The 19,367-nt window shown below is 31.8% G+C and overlaps 1 protein-coding gene across 17 annotated transcripts; it reads right to left on the bottom strand.

Moving 5' to 3' along the window:
- Nucleotides 1-2,798: 2,798 nt before the first annotated feature.
- Nucleotides 2,799-11,714, bottom strand: LOC120082870 (lysine-specific demethylase JMJ18-like). 17 transcript variants are annotated; one of them, XM_090316425.1, is made up of 14 exons: nt 11,472-11,678; nt 11,006-11,089; nt 10,250-10,312; nt 9,067-9,138; nt 8,784-8,861; nt 8,115-8,624; nt 7,802-8,026; nt 6,504-6,665; nt 5,716-6,084; nt 4,515-5,568; nt 4,312-4,415; nt 3,746-3,940; nt 3,538-3,619; nt 2,799-3,452 (listed from the first exon to the last, which is right to left on the bottom strand). In XM_090316425.1, the coding sequence occupies exons 3-14, from the start codon at nt 10,289-10,291 to the stop codon at nt 3,421-3,423; spliced, it is 2,925 nt and encodes a 974-aa protein (XP_090172551.1). In that variant the 5' UTR covers nt 10,292-10,312; nt 11,006-11,089; nt 11,472-11,678; the 3' UTR covers nt 2,799-3,420. The 17 variants fall into 17 exon arrangements, with proteins under 17 accessions (XP_090172551.1, XP_090172554.1, XP_090172550.1 ...); XM_090316428.1 differs by having other exon boundaries at nt 10,250-10,294; nt 11,472-11,653; XM_090316424.1 differs by having other exon boundaries at nt 11,006-11,256; nt 11,472-11,637.
- Nucleotides 11,715-19,367: the final 7,653 nt, after the last annotated feature.

The following is a 19,367-nucleotide window of genomic DNA, read 5'->3' as shown; positions in this document are numbered from 1 at the left end:
AGCAACTCAACACTTCATTGTTCAAGGCTTATGCTTGCTTTTCTGCCTTGATCGCAGTATAAGAAGTTATAACTTGCATGTGCATGTTCCTAGGAAATGCTTTCGGCTCCTCCTGACACACTATTGCTGATAATGAAGATTTAAGGGTATCGCCTCCAACAGATAGGGTAATTCCATTCCTTGATTCTTTGAAGTTGTTTTCAATTTTTAGGATCCAGGGTAACTAAGGTCCTCATTTATACTTGAAAACAGTCCATGATTCAAAATGCAGACCATGTTTAACTTGAATCTGTCACTAGTCAAGAACTTTAATATGAATGTGGGACCATATCTTCCTTGCACAAAGTGGTTGGTTGTTAAAATTGCTCCCCTCATGATACCATGGTAGATCAAAACTAGTCGCAGTCTGTATATTTGTGGCCCTCAACGTGACTAGTGTACTAGAGCTTCTTATGACTGGGAAAAACCTAATGATATGCATCTTCATCAATATAGCTCTTAGGGTTATAACATTGTAGGAGTTTGGACACAGGATCTCTTGGACCTGGACTACCTACTCTAATACCATATTAAATCATCGATTGATCCAACAACTTAAATTTTTGAGTCATTCGGTGATTTAACACTATGAGATAATACAATATGAAAAGCTAGATTATCTATGGAGAAAAGGGAATGGATATACAAGATGATAGACGACTACACTGTGGTGGTTTAAGGCAATACCTTTCAAATGGATACGTGCTTGGGTTGAGAATGTTGCTAATTTAGGTGGTGGAGAGTGCCAAGCTTTGCATCAACTAGTTTATGAGAGCTCAAGGAGATTTTCATGTGTTGAAATGTTAGGAAATAATGATATTACTGTTAGGTTTCTTTTACCTCAGAAGACTGTTGATGGATTTTTTTTGGAGGATGTTTCTTTAGTGTTAAGAATGTTTACTAGGTCATATTTTTTAGAAGCTTATCACTAGTGGACTTGACTTCGAAGAAAAGTCTAGGTCAACCTGTGCACAAACTAATCAAAAGTTGGTTTCATTCACCACCATAAGTAATCTCTACTGGTCAAAATTAAGGCAATTGAGTAGGTAGGTTAGGAATTGCATCCCCATCCTCGCTTCCAAGTTTATCAAGATTTTTGTTACATTTCTACTAATTTTGAAAAACTAGAGTTGAAAATTCTTTTATTTTAAGTGTGATATTTGTTAGGTGTTAGATATATCTGATTTATGTTATTGTTGATGATGTCGATCCAAGTATAGCTCAGTGGATGCATCAATTATCACTCTAAAAGTCGAAGATTCCATTCTCCAACTCACAATGGTTGAACTCAAAGAACAAAAATGTTGATTGATAGTAACTAAGTGTAGAAAGAAAATTCATATTTACAAGCTAAAAGCTGATGAATAGTTCTGCTTGTTTATACTTGTCAATTTATGGTTTGGTTGACATGTGGTTAAGTCTTTTCCTCCGACTCTTAAAAGGATTTTGATCGTGATGATTAAATTATACTCATGTTAGTACTTCACTAAATAGTTATTGTTCTAAGTTTGGGTTGGATTACAATTTTTTTTTTTTTTTGTATTATTATTAGTAGTAGTATCATTGTCGTTTTTTACATTTGGGTGTAGTTAAATGTTTTTTTAATCATAACATGCGCATACATGCCATCAATTTATAATTACTTTTTAATTCTAATTTATATGTTCTTTAGAAAGAAAAATGGAAATCTAGTTTAGATGTATTTGAATTCACAAGTAGAGGTATGCATGGAACAAACTTTTATTAATATTTTCAATCATGATATGTTTTTGACATATTATAGAAAGTCACACAAGAAGCATGTTATATACCTCCCTTGGTTAGTTAAAGGACAAGATTCATCAAGTATAGTCTAGGTAGAGGCAAGTTAACTCATGCTAAAAGCAAATTGCATTTATGTGATATGTTTATGGTTTTTTTATTCCCGACAATATGTGAGGTAAGGAAATCAAACCTCTAATCTCAAAGTTGATAGTATAAATTTTATGTTGTTGAACTGTACTCACTTTGACATGTGTATGGTATACTTGTGATTGAACCATCATGAATTTTAATATGATAAGAGCCAATATAAATAAGTAAAGTATAGAGTGAATAAGACCATGTTATAATGACCATTAACAATTTCTTTTAATCATTTGCCATTTGTTTAGATTTAAGAAAGTTCAAGAAAGGTGTATGAAAGTTGACCCGGACACTCACGGATATAAAAAAAAAGAATCATTTCTTGATTTCAAATTCTATTATTATTTGAAATCTAAGAGGATTAATTTTTTTTTCTTTGTTTGAAATGAGACAATTTTAAAATTCATATATTTAAAATTTTATGTTTGGATGATAACCAAAAAAAGAAAAAAAGTTGAGAGGTTTACTAGCTATGTTAACTAAAAAGTAAAATGACTAGAGTAAATAAGTTAAAGTCACTTAGATTTATTCTCTTTCTTTGAAATCCCTCACCAAAACAATTAGCTAGCTTAAGCAGAAAAATGTTTGTAATACTTTACCTCTTCCAAATGAAATTCCAGTTACTTTTTAGTTTCCTTAATAGACAAGTCTTTAAAGTTGAATACAGAAACTTGCGAGGAAGATAAGAATTTAATACGATAAACCACAAGTTAAAAGTGAAAGACCATCGTCGATGGAAGTGTTTGGCTTATATCCTAGTAGTGTATATATATTAAAAAATTTAGTAAAATTTCAATAAACTAGTCAAAATTTATACGTTCACATCTAGCAGATTTTTGTTCAATAAAAGAATATTGGTCAAAAATGGCAACCAGACTCATCAATACCAATCTACCACTAGCTGCACTTTAAGTGCTCTTGTTACAGAATCAGCTGAGTTTGAATCAAAGACAGAAATACAAGCTCTGGACTCTGGAAAACCAATATCCTAGTATGGAACTATAAGACTGACAATTACACATATAGTCAGCAAAATTAGCAGAATTTCCTACGGCGAGAGCAGCGCCAATCACATCAATCGTAATCATTGTCGATGGCAGTCTGTCATATTAGCAAATCTCAGACAGCTAGCTAAAAAGCCAGCAGAATAATTTAACTTGTGCACAAAGTCTAAGCTAGGAATAGGATCTCCCGTTCGAATTATGAATCGTTAGCAAGAATAGACTTGATAAATGACCGTGCAAATGCTAATCTTGAATTAGAAAGAATGATGGCTCCTATATCTTTTACTTGACTATCTACACTTTTCCTGCTTCTCTTTGATCAGTGATGCAAATTCTGCTCTCAATTCAGTAGTTTGCAATTCTGTGCAGAATATGCTTTGCAGCACGCTCAATTCTTCAGGATTTGCTTTGTTTAACAGCCCCTTTAATACCGATCGAACTTGTTCTTCATTTTGATGATGCCCTTCCATTCCTATAGTTGGAGTGACAGTTTCATCCTCTTCCCTATTGATATCAAAAGTAGTTGCACTTGTTTCGCCCCAAGAGAAATTCAATCTTAAAGCAGAACTTTTGCAGTAAGTGTTGTCACCTGAATTTGCGGGTATTGCGTACTGCTGCCGGTGGTTCCAATACTCCATACACTGGTGTTTAGGATCAAGAGCCTCGATAGCCTGCAATAAGAAATTACAACGAAATCATTAACAGATAATGAAAACAATGTCAAAACCACGGCCAACATCAGAGATCTTGTCCAGGTAACAATCCATTTGATTTAAGCTATTTAAGCAAGGTCCTACCTGGATAACAGGAGGTGAAAGAAATCCAAACATTTCAAGTCCATTAACTTCCTTCAAAAGCTGCAAAGGAAGTATTCCTCCCAATCTAAGGTTCTGTTTTTCGATTTCTTGGTTTATTCTCTGTACTATCATGTCCCAACATTTGGTTGCTGAGACATTAGTGAAGTTTTCACCGGGAGATTCTTCCAAGGTCACCTGAATATAATTCCACACAATGAACAACTAATATATAAGCAATTTCCTTACAACTCTCTAAATGAGACTGTCCTGCAAAAGCTATAATGCTAGTTTTTGAGAAAACAGAATGAATAATAAGACAAACGCTCTACTAAATAGAGAAAAATATAGGTTCTGCTGAACAAATCTCTCTCTTCTTTTTTTTTTTTTTTTTTACTAGCAGAAAGGAAAGCATGTTAAAAAAAAAACAAGTGAAATTTTGGTCCCTCCTGAACACTTCAGCATGAAACTGGAAAGGCACAAAGAGGAAACGCTACACTTTTGACATTTCAAGGAAAACAAAACTATGAAAATGAAACATGAAATCGTAGAAGCAGAGGAGGTGACACCTTGAATAGAGGTCCCAGGAGCCCAGCATCAAGAACTTCTGATGTGTAGGTAACGATACTAGTTGGATTAAGCACACTAAAGAATTTGACTCGACTTCTAAATCCTGAAGAAGTCATAGAAAACAATAATAAAAAAGGGAACCCTCTGTATTAGGAAAATAAAGCTAATCATTTGGTGCTGTGTTAAATAATTTATGTAATACCTTTTGGAAATATGGCCTTCTCGCAGTGCCAAGGCTTTCCAAACATAATGGTTCCAATATTTATAGGTTCAACAAAAGGAACCAATTTCCAAGGAGAACTTAGCCAAGAAGGCATCCTTTTATCTAAGTGTTTTAAAGTTTCTACTTTTGAGTAGTTGTTGGATGGAAATGCTGACTGCGACTGCGACTGCAAAAGATCAACTCCAAACAACTTACTGGCGTTAGATCCACACATTCTCACACCATCTTCTACACTTGAAGAGTAATCATTAACCGGAGGAGTGTTTACATGATCAGTGTCCATATTCATTAAATCTGATTCATGTTCTGCTTTACAAATGTATTTTTCTGCAAACACCGAATGGTAAGTTTCATCCAAATCAACGATTATCTTGCTATCCGATTTGTGGGGCCCACAACTACCATTACCGTCAGAAATTATGTCAATGTTCAAATCAATGCAGCACTCCTGCTCCACCTTCTTGCCTTTATTTATTACCATAACTTCACTATTGACAATGTCATTTTGACTATCGGAACTAAGGTGGGAATTATTAAGGCTAAGTGATCCACGATGAAACTCTGACTGCACTACTTCTGAAGAAGCATGGCTAGATGAACTGCATGGGACGTCTGTTCTTTTAAGATTATCTGTTATTTCAGGGGACCAAGATGGTTTTTCATTTAATCCGCTGTCCAACTCAACCTTGGTTACAGATTCATTGTCCTTTTCCATTTTACAGTATCTTGAGGCCCATTCTTTAATGGCATCAAACCCCCCTTCTAGTGCTCCGACAAGTGTGTGTAGCTCATTTAAACTGTAGCGAAAGAGAACACACCTGTCATCTACTTGACACGAGCAAAAGTTACTAGCATGCTTAAGGCATGAGAACCGATTGGGGGAACACTTGCAGGAGGTTGAAGAGAGATATAAGTCATAGAAGCAGGCAAAACACTCTCTTTCACTTTTGCAATCAATCTCACTTTCCATCTTTTGCAACTTCATATTAGTTGGAAGGCAATTCATTCTTTCCTCCTCCATCTTCACTCTTGTCTGTGGATATTGACATGCATGAAAACATCAGTTTCATAGTACAACACAAGTTTATTATCAAGCCATACGGCTTACTCAGTGCCACATTCATATAGACCACGCAAATGCAAACACAGGATATTGGGAGGAAGAGAAAGAAAGGTTTACCTTGATCACTTTTGTAAGATCTCCATCTATTCCACAGACACTTTTCCAATTTAGAATACTCGGAGTTTTCTTTTCTAGAACTAATATCTCCCAAAGGGCCTGGGCAGCTTCCCGAGCTGAACCGAATAACAATTTATCATGTGAAAGTGATGTCCTATGCCGTTGCGCACTATAAAGTTCTATGGCATTTTGCCCATGAACCAACCAGTCAACTGGTGCCACATTCACAGCCTCAGCACAGTTGAAACCACAATTAAAACCTGCATGATATGCCCTTGGAAAGGTAAGAACAAACTCCCTGGAATTTTGGACCACTCGATACACAGGTACTCCTTCAGATTTGAGTACTGAAGGAGATAATTGAGTGACCTGTTGCAAGAAAAAAGCCATAATTTTTAAAGAGCTCTTAGAAAAGGGAGAGAAACAGAAAAAATGCAACATAATAATTGGACACATAATGGCTTCTAACAAGACAAGATCCGACAGAAACTTTACAAGCACACCAGTTGACCACATCAAAGTAGAAGGTAGAAACATATAGCATGATATTTAAAAGGTGCAGTAAAAGGATCATTGGAGTTACAGCAAGTGTCCCCAACCATCCTTTGAATTGGACTAGGTACGTACAGAATCCATTATTCTATTGTTGATACAAATTTGTCCCCAGCATATGAACTATTTGAAAGACAATGTAAGACAATACTTTTAACTCGCAACTAAGGTGAAATGTTCACATTTGTCAAGTTCATTCTAGCATGGTTAGAAAATAATAAAATGGATCAAATTACCAATTCATGAAGTAAATCTGGCTGTTCCGCAAACAAATCAGGCAAATGTTTTTTCATCGCAGCTTCTAAAGAAGAAGCGTGGCTTCCCGGAACTCCATACCATACTTTTGGATCTCCCCAGTGCATATAGTTTAAAGAGTAAAGATGGTGGTCTTCAACATGCTGCAAAAAATCACAACAAAAAGGCTGGAATGACTTTTGAGAAGAGAATAATAAAACGTAAATCTTTCATACACAGTCGGCATATAACTATATAATCTACAGCACAAGTCAGAATTTTCTTAGACCCAAAAATCATCTAACCTATGCTAAATATCAATATCCATCTTATTGCCTCCCCACCGAAACAGATAGATTCATATCTGAAAGAGGTTGAAAAAGTTCTTTAAAAATTGACTATTTGTCCCTCTGTTAGAGGTGTTCCATGCTAGAGTATTAAAAAGGTAAGAGTGATATAGAATCCATGGATTTATTGTAAAATCCCTACCTGATACATTTTATCAAAATGTAGAGAGATTGATGCAATAGATGATAAATATGCAATAAGCCGTATGGCTTCCTTCCATCACAACCATACGTACTTCTATAACCTTCAGATTTTTATTTTTCTAATGTCAAAAATAAAAGATAACTACGTGGCATTAATTTTTCAGTGTCTTTGTTTGCTATTTCTCGATTGCAAAGTGAGATACATTTGGTCCAAGTGCAAAACACTCGGTTATTAGGAATAGCTTACAAAAAAATAAAAGCTACTGAAAGGAAAGATACATTAACCCAATTTTTCAGAAGCATAAGGATTAGAATTCTTGCAATAACCTAAAACATTTCTTATTAGTTATTTTTGTGCCTCCCTTAAAAACATAAGGATCCTTAGCTACTAAGTAGTTAAAACTAAGGCTAAGAAGCACAAACACTTTAGTTAAGCTAGGGGATCCATGTCCAACATGTGTTGGACAATTCGACACTCTGAGACTTGTGTGCGTTTAAATAAATTTTGAGAGTGAAATACATCAAACTCATGTTTTAAATATATTGACTTTAGATTTTCTTGTATAAAATGATATATTTTGTAAAACAAAAATGTGTATTTCAATAGACATCTCCTTGCCATGTTTGTGTTCAAGAATTTTTAAAACTGGCATGTCACCATGTCCACCTTGGTGCAAAATCCATGTCTTGTAGCCATATCCATGCTTATTAAAGCTACTAAATAAGTTAGCAGCAGAGCGGATACAAAGACTAAGCTGTCATTTTCAGTTAATAACAAATTGTTGGCCAACAAAATGAGGAAAACTTACCCAACAAAAGGAGGAAAAGCACATTCCGACATAGAGCCATGGCACTAGAACTCCAGATATATCACTTTCCTCAAAGCAAAGAACAGAACCTGGCAAACGAGGGAAGTTATTAAGATTCCAACCTGACTTTACGTACGGATCCGAATTTCCATCTGTTACCAGGGATGAGGCCTTAGGAAAGCCACTGCAAAATGTTGCTGATTCTATATCAGCTCCATAGTAAACCTGTAATATGGCATAATTAAACACAGTAGCCACAGACGTGAAAACATTAAACAAATACAAAAACTAGTAATAGACAATATTTCTATACCTCAACCTCATCGGTAGATTTTTCAACTATCCGCCAGTATTCACCCTCTATATCCTCCACAGAAGGCTCCCATCTCTTGGTAGGTTCAATATCAAAATTTAAATCCTCTTGAGCCTTCTTAATTCCAAAATAACGTTCCTTAAAATAGTCTGCATATGCCTGGAAATCTTTGAGTGTGAAGTCTAACCCAGAATTGAATCCAAATTTTTCATCAGACTCAGAAGTAACGTTTGCTTCTACACCCAGATTCATGCATCTAGCTGATGATCCTGTTTTTGAGTGCTTCCTTCGCTTGCGTTTTCTTCCTCTACTTTTCTTTTTCATGGGCTCCCTATTTTGTAGCAAATCGACTTGCTGAATACGAGTAGAAAACATGGCATTTTCCCATATACATTTCTCCTTGAGAACACATGGTGGATTCCAAGAAGACGGAGGGACAATCCGGCATATACCATAAGATTCAGCTTGAGGACGAATCTTAGCAATGTACCCAAGTGTATCTTCAAATTCCTAACGAATATTAAAAGTGGAAAGTGACAAGTTTGTAAAAGAGAAACAGAAAGACAGCTATAAATCATGTCCCAGATACAAACATTAAAAATAATAATAATAAATAAATAAAAAGAAGAAGAAGAAGAAGCTGTGCAATAATTTTTCTTTTAAAGGTACCTCAACAGTAGGATAAAATACAGGTGCTTCATCAATTAAAGGCCTGCATGCTTCATCCGGGTCCCACCTAGCTGAAATCTGCAACATGACAAAGGAAGTGCTAATAAAGGGTAAACATTTTTTTGGCCAAGATACATAAATCAATCACAGTATATAAGTAAATTATATAAGAATGCAAAGAAACAGCACCAAGAAGCTCAGAAACTCTAACGATAAATATATCAGGGCTCTCAACAACAATTCTATTGCCACGGTATCCCAAAATGGTGTGCAAGTTATATACCTTCTGATGCTGAGGACTTCCCGACCTCTCAACAGTCTGGTTACTTTTATTGCTACTCCTGGAAGAATAATCCTGGAAAGAGAAAATCCAGTGAGAAAGGATAGCGCATTTAAAAATATGTCTACCTTAGCATAAAAAAAACACGTGGGCATCCAGAAACTAAAATAGCTCAAATAATTGAAAAGCATGAAATGATAGAGGAAGAATAGTAAAAAACAAGAAATAAATAAATGAAATTCCTCAATGAAAACCCAGTTGTTTTTGTATGCCGCTTTCTCAATGACCGGTTTCTATCAAAATGAGAAATAATAACATAATAATAATAATCCCCCAAAGTTAGCTCCAGACCCACTTCAAAAACGCATTATTGGTGATTAGGCAGGGTAATTGGTAAATATTTTGTTGTGAACAAATTAGAAAAAAGACCATCAATGTTTCAAATAATGAAATGAATACAAGTCACAACATATACATAAAATAGGTGCATAATAGCCAATGTACTACAATCAGAAGAAAAGGAATAAGACCTAGAACTTCATTTGAGAGAAAAAAAACCAATAAATGGAACTTTGGGAAAGAAAACCAAAACCTATTAACCATCTAAATTAACAAGTTTCCTGAAAACAAGTTCTTGCAGAAAATCAGGTGTATAGAAGAAAACCTTCAATAAGCTTGACATTATAAAATACAGATCACTATTAACAATAAAGATCAGTCGAGTTCATTACTTGACTAGGATTCCAAGTGGATGAATTGATAATTAAAAAATAAAAATAAAAATAAAAAAATCGCAGAGCGTAGGGCTCGAGCTATCATAACAACATTCTAACCACTCGTCAAATAAACATCACCAACAATAAGTTAACAAGACACCTTTCTATTTTTATCATTTAACACAATTCTCCTCGAACTAGAGACAAATCGCCAGAAAAACTGAAGAATTGTAATTAGCAAACAACAATCCTATGATCACCAGGTAAACAAACAAAAATCATAATAAAATTCATGAACAAAAGTTAAACAAGAAAAATCTATGAACTTTATTCTAGAATAGAAGGAGAAGACGATCTATGCAATCAAACGGTCAGATGGTAATAGCGTATATTTACAATCTTTTTTTACCTGAACCAGGATAAATATCCAACATACATTCAATTTCAAGAAAATAAAAGATAAATCTTACCCCTTTTGCCTCAGAATCTGCTTCCAATTTATTCTGGTCCATCGGCTACAATGTCATGAAAACCTAATTAATCAACCACACATACAAAACCATGAAAATCTGCGAAACTATTAGGGAAAAGAAGGTCCTGCATGTGCCTAATTAAGCTATCTGCCAGCAATCATATATCATATTCTGAACAAGGGATAATAAATCTAATGCTTACCCTCAATTCAAGAGAGCTACAAAAGCAAAAGCAAAAGCATTCCAGAAAAGAATTGTTTCTCGAATTGTCTCAACCAAGAGCTTTAACAGATGTCAATGGGTTGATTTACAAAATCACACCCTCTAAACTTATGACTGAATTCTAAGAAGATGAGAAAAAAAAAAAGACCCAAATGATAATCAATTGCATGTGTTCATTGAAACCCAGTTTCTAAAATTTCAAAAGATATACGAAAAATAAGAAAATATTGAAATCAAATGGTTGATAATATTATAAAACAATAATAAAAAAAAATTGACCCAGTAAAAGGAAATTGTTTGGTTTAGGAAGAAACGGACAATCAAAACGATTTCATTAGTAAACAAGGAATGGAAACCCCATCATTAAAAAAAAAAAAAAAAAAAAAAGAAAGAAAAAACGAAAAGAAAGGAAAGGATAGGTTAAACGCAATCCATTGTTTGTTCAGAAAGCTTCAATTGAAAAAAAGAAAAAAGAAACAGAAACAAACAGAAACCGAATCAATAAATTAACAAAAAGTAAGAGAAGGGTACCTCAATAAGGTTATAAACTCAAAAGGGGTGAGGTTGAATTGAACCGAAACCGAAACAGAAACCGCAATTCTTCTTCTCTCTCCTCTAAAGTAAATTACGGAAAAATCGCAGTATATAGAATAGTATAATAAGAACAAATAATGTGGAAATAAATGACGAAATTAAGGGAAGTAAATAAGGAAGGAAGAAAAATAAATGGGATGTAAATTCCTTTGGGACTTCAGGAATGGATCTTTTGTTTGATATGAAAACTGAAAAAGGGGGTAAAAAAAAAAAAAAAAAGAAAAGAAAAGAAAAGAAGGATCAGAGAAGTAGAAAGAGAAAGAGAAAACCCGCTAAAAGCACGCGGTTTAACCGAAACCAGCCATGAACAGAAACTCGGAATCGATTGAGAGGCTAATTTTGATGCGGCTCGTGATTCAATCCAATCCAATAAAAAACAAAAGTGCTTTTAAGAAAGGTTTACCGATTCAATGGTGGGTTACTTTTACAGTCCTCTTATCGTACAATGTACTCAGAAGCCTTGGATTGCAATTCAAGCAATTTTGAGAGATATAAAGAAGAAGAAGAAGAAGAAGGAGAAAGCATCTGATCTGATCAAAGGGAATTAGCTTCAGCTTGAGTTCACGAATACAAGCTTTGAATCCTATATTTTGATTCTTATTCCTTTTTTTTTTCTCTCCTTTTTCTCCAATTCTATCCCATTTATGTTTTTTTCCCCGTTTGGAAAGCATTATTTAAGGCAGATTTGATTTAAAATATAACTTAATTACGAGGTTAGATTAAATTTATTAAAGAAAATAATTTTTGGATTATATTTTAGTTTATCAATATTTAAATAATTATCATTATAAATTTAAATTGACAAACTTAACTACCTAATTTGAAACTTGATATCTTTAAAATATTTGAATTAATTATTTAACAATGGCGTATATTTTTTAGTTTTGATATGAGTAATCTAATTATTTACTCAATTTTAAACATTAATTTATTTTCTTTTCCGTTCTTTAAACCCTTCGCTTTTAGTTATTTAAAATATTATTATTTTAATTTGGATAGATTTGATTTGTGCGTGATTTAAATTTTAATTTAAAGTTTTTTTTGAAAAATTTTAACAGATAAAAAATATCAAATTATTTACAGAAATATAAAATATATATATATTAGATGATTGCTTCTATCTAGATTTGATAACCAAATAAAATTAAAATTGAAATATAATTTAAACTATTTTCAAATAAGATTAAAATTTGATATATTAACCTCTATCAAAGAATATTAAAATTTTGCTATTTTAATTTTTGAAAATCTCCTTTTTATTTTGTATTAACTATTACATTATATAAAAAAAAATGTTTTAATTTTTATTTGGACAGATTGATTACTTGCCTAATTTCAAATTCTAATTAAATCAATATATCGTTTTTTCTATCCTAATAAAAATATTTACTAATTTCAAAATCTAATTAAATCAAATTCCAACTTTTTATTTAAATAAAAATATTTTTTTAGATGAAAAAAATCGTAATAATGGTTTAATAACTCAAACAATATTATTTTTTTGAAAAATTATTGTAAATGATAAAACCGCTAAAAATATTCACCACTACTATACTATATAAGTCTATTTGTATCATGATAGATATTTTATTATTATTTGTAAATATTTTGATTCATTTTCCTATATTTGAAAACAACTCTTAGTTTTATTTTGATTTAGATAGATTTCCATTTACATAAGTCCTATGTCCAAATATTAAATTGAATTAAAATATTTTATTTATTAATTATTTAATAGTTAAATTTTGAAACCAGGAAGATACTCAAATCATTTCTGTCAATATTAAAAGAGAAGATAACTGAGTGAGGAATATCACAATTTTTTAATAAAAAAATCAAAACCAAAACCAATGCAATTTTGTTAAAAGTAAAAATGAATCCAGCTAATATATTATTAACTAACATAACCATATAACCCTCCAATAAAATTGGCAAAACAAAATGAAAAGTTTCTTCCCTTAAGCCCAAACTTACTGGTGATGATTATTTGAGTTTTTATATTTAAAAATTAAGGACTGGTTTAGTTTGCAATCGAATACATTTTCAGATTTACTAAATTTAGCGCATGGACAACTCGAATGTTGTTAATTAAAAAACTATTTTCAGTTTCTGGGATTCAAACCGTGCAAAATCTGAAAACAACACTTTTATGTTTTTTTTTATCCCGAATTTGAAATTTAAAACTTAAAATGAATAATTAAATAAAGATAAAAACATGTAGAACTATAGTATGTCATGTTATAAACTCAATTCAACTTTTTAATTAAAATATAAATTGTAATGTATTGTAAATTAAATTAGGTTAAATTCTAAGTTTGGTCCTTATAGTAATACTGTTCATATGTTTTTAAAATTTAGAATTTAGTTAAATCATGAAACATGTTCCCATAGAGATTAAAATTTCAATTTTTGCTATAAATTATATAATATTACAAAATAATAATTACATTTTTTCTAAAATAAAACATGTTCATAAATAAATTAATAATGATTTATTGTCAACTAATATTTAGTCGGTAACTATAATTAGTTTATCATTGTTTAAATTAGAATCTAATTTCTAAATTATGCTACCAAACGAAAATATGAAATACTACCCTGTTTTCATTTAATCTCTTGTTTTCAAATTCACAGATCTGTACTTTTTTTTTTTTAAGAGAGGAAATTCAAACCTCTAAGCTCTAACGACAATTGAGAGTAGATATTAAATTTTGAAAAATAAAAATGATGTTTATTGTTAATATCAAACTAATAATGATCAAATCTGCCTTAATATATCAAACATTTGGAATGTACGTAATATCAACATGAGTTCATGTTGGGAGTAAACAAATATAAAATTTGAAAACATAAAACCAAAAGTGAAATTATTATTAGGGGCTAAATGTTTGTTGTTAACAACTTTTCTTTCTTCTTCTTTTTTTTTTTTTTTTTAATTATAACGGTCTATTTGGTCTTCCAAATTTTAAATTTTGTAATTGGATTCTAGAGCTTTCGGTATTTTTATATTCTAAAATTTTAGAATTTTTTAAGGTTAAAATAACATTTCGGTTAGTGTATTTTCATGGTTGTTCTATTTAGATGCCTATATTTTCGAACAACCAATTTGTCTTCATACTTTTAATAAAGTTTAAACATGTTCATTGCCATTAAATTAAAATTTAAAACATATGATTTGGCAAACAAAAATAATAAAAGAATGTGAAATCAAATAGAACATCTTCTCTATTGCTCTTTCTCTATTTTTTCCCCTCTTTTTTTCTTCTTATTCTCCTAGCGGGAATTAATAGGAAGAACAATGTATTTTTTAAAAAATATATAGACAAAACAGGTCCATTTGAAAATATCTAGAAAAATAAAGATATTTTTTTTGTTTTTGTTGGAATGCATTGCTTTATTTTGAAAAATGTTTCAACCACTGAAAAATTAATGAGAAATTGAAGGTGGAGTTAAGTTTTAACCATAGTATTCTTATTAAATATGGTACTTCTTATTAAATATGGTACTGTGTGACAATCATTTTCTCTCTAGCCACCACAGTTTGAGTTAAATTTTGACCATTTATTTATTTTTTCTTCATTTAAGCATAAAAAAAAAATAAAGGAGATTTTTAGAAACAGAAAAATAAGGGAAATCATTTATAAAAAATAGTAGAATTTTAATTTTCTTTGATAAAGGAAGTCTATTAGTGTCTATCGATACTTTTTTGCTATTTCTGTAAATAGTTTGACATTTTTTTTTATTTGTGAAAAATTCGAAAAAGTAAACTATAATTTTTATCTCAATTATTTTAATTTATTATTTAATAATATACTAGTTATTTTTTTAAAAAAATTATTAAGTTTTTATTCTTTAAAAAAATTAGTTCCCTTCATTTCTTTAAAAATTTAAAATTAACTACAGTTATCGATTGTTATATAATTTTATTTAATATTACAATAAATTTAAATTTAAATTTAAATATTCTTTTAAAAAATAATTAAGTTAAATACTAAAACAATAAGAGGCAATTGTAACTTTAATAAAAAAAATGAAAATTGGGCCTTTGCTTTTTTGCAAACATGTCAAGAAACTTCTACTTAAAAATTTGATTGTTATCTGATTACTATGTGATTATTATGTGATTGTTATGTGATTGCTATCTGATTTCTGTATGATTTGCTATCTGATTTTTATGTGATTGTTATGTGATTGCCACATCTAAAATTACAAAAAGGTTTAAGTCATGGATTTAGTTTCTAAAAATGTATTTGACATACAATGCAATTTCCCAACTAATAAATCATTTATTTATTTAAATAAAAACTCTTTCTCTTTGCCAAGTTTAATACGAATTACATTCATATTAAATTTAATATATAGTTTTAATACGAATCTCATTCATATTAAATTTAAATTATATTTATAATATAAATCTCATTCATATTATTTAATATTTGAATCTTATTCAAATATATTATTCTCTCATAGCTTAATCATTCAAATTAACTTTATAATATAATGTATCTACATACATTATATTAATTATATCGCATACAATAAACATAAATTCCCTTATAATTTGAATAATTCAAATTCTTCCAAAACTAAATATTCTTTATTTTATCCTTAGTGAGCTAACAAAGGACTTAATGGACATACAGATTAGAAGCTTCAATGATTCGAGATTAATTCATTAAACTCTTTAATTAAATTAATCAACATTAATTAACTGAGTCACTTGATTAAAGACCAATAGTTGCACTATTTGCAGTGTAGAATATTTCTTTATTCATGGATATAACAAATTATCAATAAGTCAACCCTTCACGAATATTTCTTTGTTCATGGATATAACCAACTCTTCGCATTGTAGAATATTCATTAACTGTGGGCCATTCCACTAAAGACCCACAGTTGCACTCTTCGCACCGTAGATATTTATTTGTTCATGGATATAACCAATTATTAATAAGTCCATCCTTCATGAATTGCTTGTAATTACAACTGGTTCAAATTACCGTTTTACTCTTGTAATTACCTCTTACTCCTTTAGTCTCATTAATCATCTAATGAACAACTTGTTTATGGTTCTGCCATAAACAAAACCCTCACAGGCTAATGGGAGGGAGAGACCCTATTGTTCAAGATCCAAAATCAGTACTAAAAGGAGAAATTCATCTATTTACCATGAAGATGAGAATGAGCGATTTCCATCTTGTGAAGCTATGTTCCCAACTCCTTGCTCAGATAAATCCCCAAATTGGTAGGTATATTGAATCGGCGAGGCGGGTCACTTTCACCCATACAAATCAAAGGAATGTCCTCATAGACAGGAATTCATAACTCATTCAGGATTAAGGTCGAGTTACCTTTGGTCATCCTATGAAATGTTAATCTCTTCAGCCAATAATGTTATAAAGAGAGATTAATCATTTTATGATCCGGTTTTATACAAACTTTTTGTATAGGATACCTTCACTGACATGTCTCCACATGAACGATTTGGATCATATTGTTTGTAACACTTACAACTCTTGTAACATTTATAAAGTGAGTCGTATTCATAGTGTCACTATGATAAGGCACCCAACCTTATCTGTATACTACATACCATTTAGGTTATTACTTAAACATGATCCACCTGTATGTCTAAAACATACTGTTCAAGTTACATAAAATAACCATGGATCTTTCCTTAATGGATAATTGCATACATAAAATAATCAATCATTATTTCAAATAACATATTAACTATGAGGCTTTAGGGGCATATATCCCAACACGCTCATCCTTGCTTTAGTTTCACACACGCCCATGCCCAGCCTTTGTCAAATCGATGTATCACCCGTGTCTAGATTTGTGGCCAACTACATCAGTCTCCAAATGTGCCCATAAACACAACCATTCGTCGACCAGATTCGGCGCCACCCTGCTCAGCCCCTTCCACCCATGCCCAAATCCACACAGCCTAGATCTGTCAAGATCCTCGTCCAAATCTACTTTGATCTGCTTAGTGCTACTCAGGTCTACCTTGTCCTTTATCGTTACAGCCCAGATCCGACAACACTCAGACCTTCTCCAATTCGTTTGTGTGTTCGTTCACATCGCCTATCCTACTCTTATAACAGATCCACTCCCTGCATGCCCAGATTCACTCCATGCATGCCCAATACTCGTCCACACCATTGTTGGATCCCTATCGGTTCTGACCAAACCCACACTATTGCTCTCTTGCCATGATGTCCTTTGCATATCATCTTTATTCTGTTGGAAAATATAAGCATGAACAGCGAAAGCAACGAATAATAACGCTCTAATTACAAATAATTAACTAAGGATTAAGCATGCAAAGAGAGTTAGAGATACAACCTTTATAGTTTCTACGATAAACTTCGTCTCCGTGAGCAATTGGCACCACGAACGGTAAATCCTCGCTATTCTTTAGTTGAAGAACACGGTTATAGGACCGAATTATTAGTGAAAGATAGAGAATTTCAGTAATTAAATTTGGAGAGTCAAAAAGAGTTTGTGCAAGAATAAAAGGTTGAATAATTAAGGAAGCATTAGCTTTTAATTTTTAAAAATCAAAACCTATTTATAAACAAAACACATGCAAAAACCCTCCTTACATGACTTTCACCTCAAACTCCATTAGCATGAAAAAGATAGGTGTCAAGCTTAGCAAGAGCCGTTTCAAAACACACATAGTTAGTGGGATAATCCAACAATTGGATTTTTCCACTAACTAATTTTTTATTAAAAAAAAATTATAATAAAACAAAATTTTGACAAATTTCATATTTTAGAAATTATTTAAATAAAATAAACAAATTTAATATCACCTATTAAAGTGACTTTGACACCTATTTTTGAATAATCATGTTAATCAATTTTTAAAAACCCTTTCACGCTAATATAAAATCTACTCTCTAAATTAATTAATGAATTATTTAATTGTAAATTATATCTTATATAAAATACAATTTTTCCTAAAGACCAAATTTGAACATTTCATATTCTTACTTCACCTAGTTCTTCAATTTTGTCCGCAGTGAGCTAGCAAGGAGACCTGATAGACCTACATACCATGGGTTCCAACGATCCAAGAATAATCTGTCAAACTCTTTAACCTAGTAATCAACATTTGTTAACTAACAAGACTGGCCACTATAGCCTGTAGTTGCACTCCCCTCACTGTAGATATATTATGTATTCATTTGATATAACCGTCATCAATAAGTTGATCCTTCATAGGTTGTTCGTAACTTCAGCTAGGTCAATTACCATTTTACCCCTGAGTTACATCTTTTCTCCTTAAGTACCATTGTCCTTCTAATGAACAATTGATTTAGGATCTTAATCATTAAATTCCCTCTTAGGCCAACGAGAGGATGGGGCCCCTTGTTCCAGACCTGGGATCAACCCTTAAGGGAATAACCTTTCTACTATCCCTGAAATGGGGAGTGAATTCCATCTTGCAAATTCTATGTCCCCAGCTATCTCCACGATCTTATCCTTGAAATGGAAGGCATATTGAGCAGCGCTGTTAAGTTTATCCTTACGTATATAGATCAAAAGACAATCCCGAATAAACAGAACAACGCTGTTAAGTTTATCCTTACGTATATAGATCAAAAGACAATCCCGAATAAACAGAAGTTCATAGACAACTTAGGATTTAGATCAAGTTATCTAGGTCATCAAGAAGTGAAATTAATCAATGTTAACAGTAAATGGTGTTAATACGTAACAGTGATTATTTCGTGGTCAGTCTTACACAATCTCATCATGTAGAACACCCCTGCTCACATATCTCTATATGAACAAACTGATCACATCGTTTATGACATTTTACAATATTTGTAACAATCATAAAGCGGGCCATATTCAATAGTATCTCCAGAAATAGGTACCCAACCTAATCCAAGTACTATAAACTATTTAGGCTATTTTACTTGAACTTGATCCAGTTTATGTCTCTAGATAAAATCTAAGTATTCATTACAATAGCCAAAGGGTTCGTATTTTTTTGGATTTAGAGATCAATTCATTTTCATTCAACAATATTTGTTTGAATAAACTTCATATATGTTTACTGTTTACAAACTACGAGTTTTAGGACGTCCAACAAACTCCCACTTAGACTAAAACTCCTAGTGGGTTACCATAAAAGTGAGTACCATGAGAGAAATCTAAACATAATAAACTAGGGCATTCTATAGCCACAATTTCTCCCATTTGCTTTATTTATTCTACTAATAGTCCTAAACTCTTCAAGTGACCCTCGAAAATCTTAGCTGGGAGGGCCTTTGTAAAC

Source organism: Benincasa hispida, chromosome 8 (assembly GCF_027475165.1).
Source record: "Benincasa hispida cultivar pf3 chromosome 8, pf3_genome.v1.1, whole genome shotgun sequence".
Taxonomy (NCBI): Eukaryota; Viridiplantae; Streptophyta; class Magnoliopsida; order Cucurbitales; family Cucurbitaceae; genus Benincasa; species Benincasa hispida.
Note: the sequence above shows the minus strand (reverse complement) of the source record. Positions and strands in the feature narration are given on the sequence as shown.

Excerpts from the sequence above, each read along its gene's own strand:
- LOC120082870 (XM_039038229.2), bottom strand. The coding sequence starts at position 10,291 with ATGGACCAGAATAAATTGGAAGCAGATTCTGAGGCAAAAGGG. Across the intron at positions 9,139-10,249 it reads CAGATTCTGAGGCAAAAGGG|GATTATTCTTCCAGGAGTAG; the intron begins GTAAGATTTATC and ends TTCTCTTTCCAG. Across the intron at positions 8,625-8,783 it reads TATTTTATCCTACTGTTGAG|GAATTTGAAGATACACTTGG; the intron begins GTACCTTTAAAA and ends AATATTCGTTAG.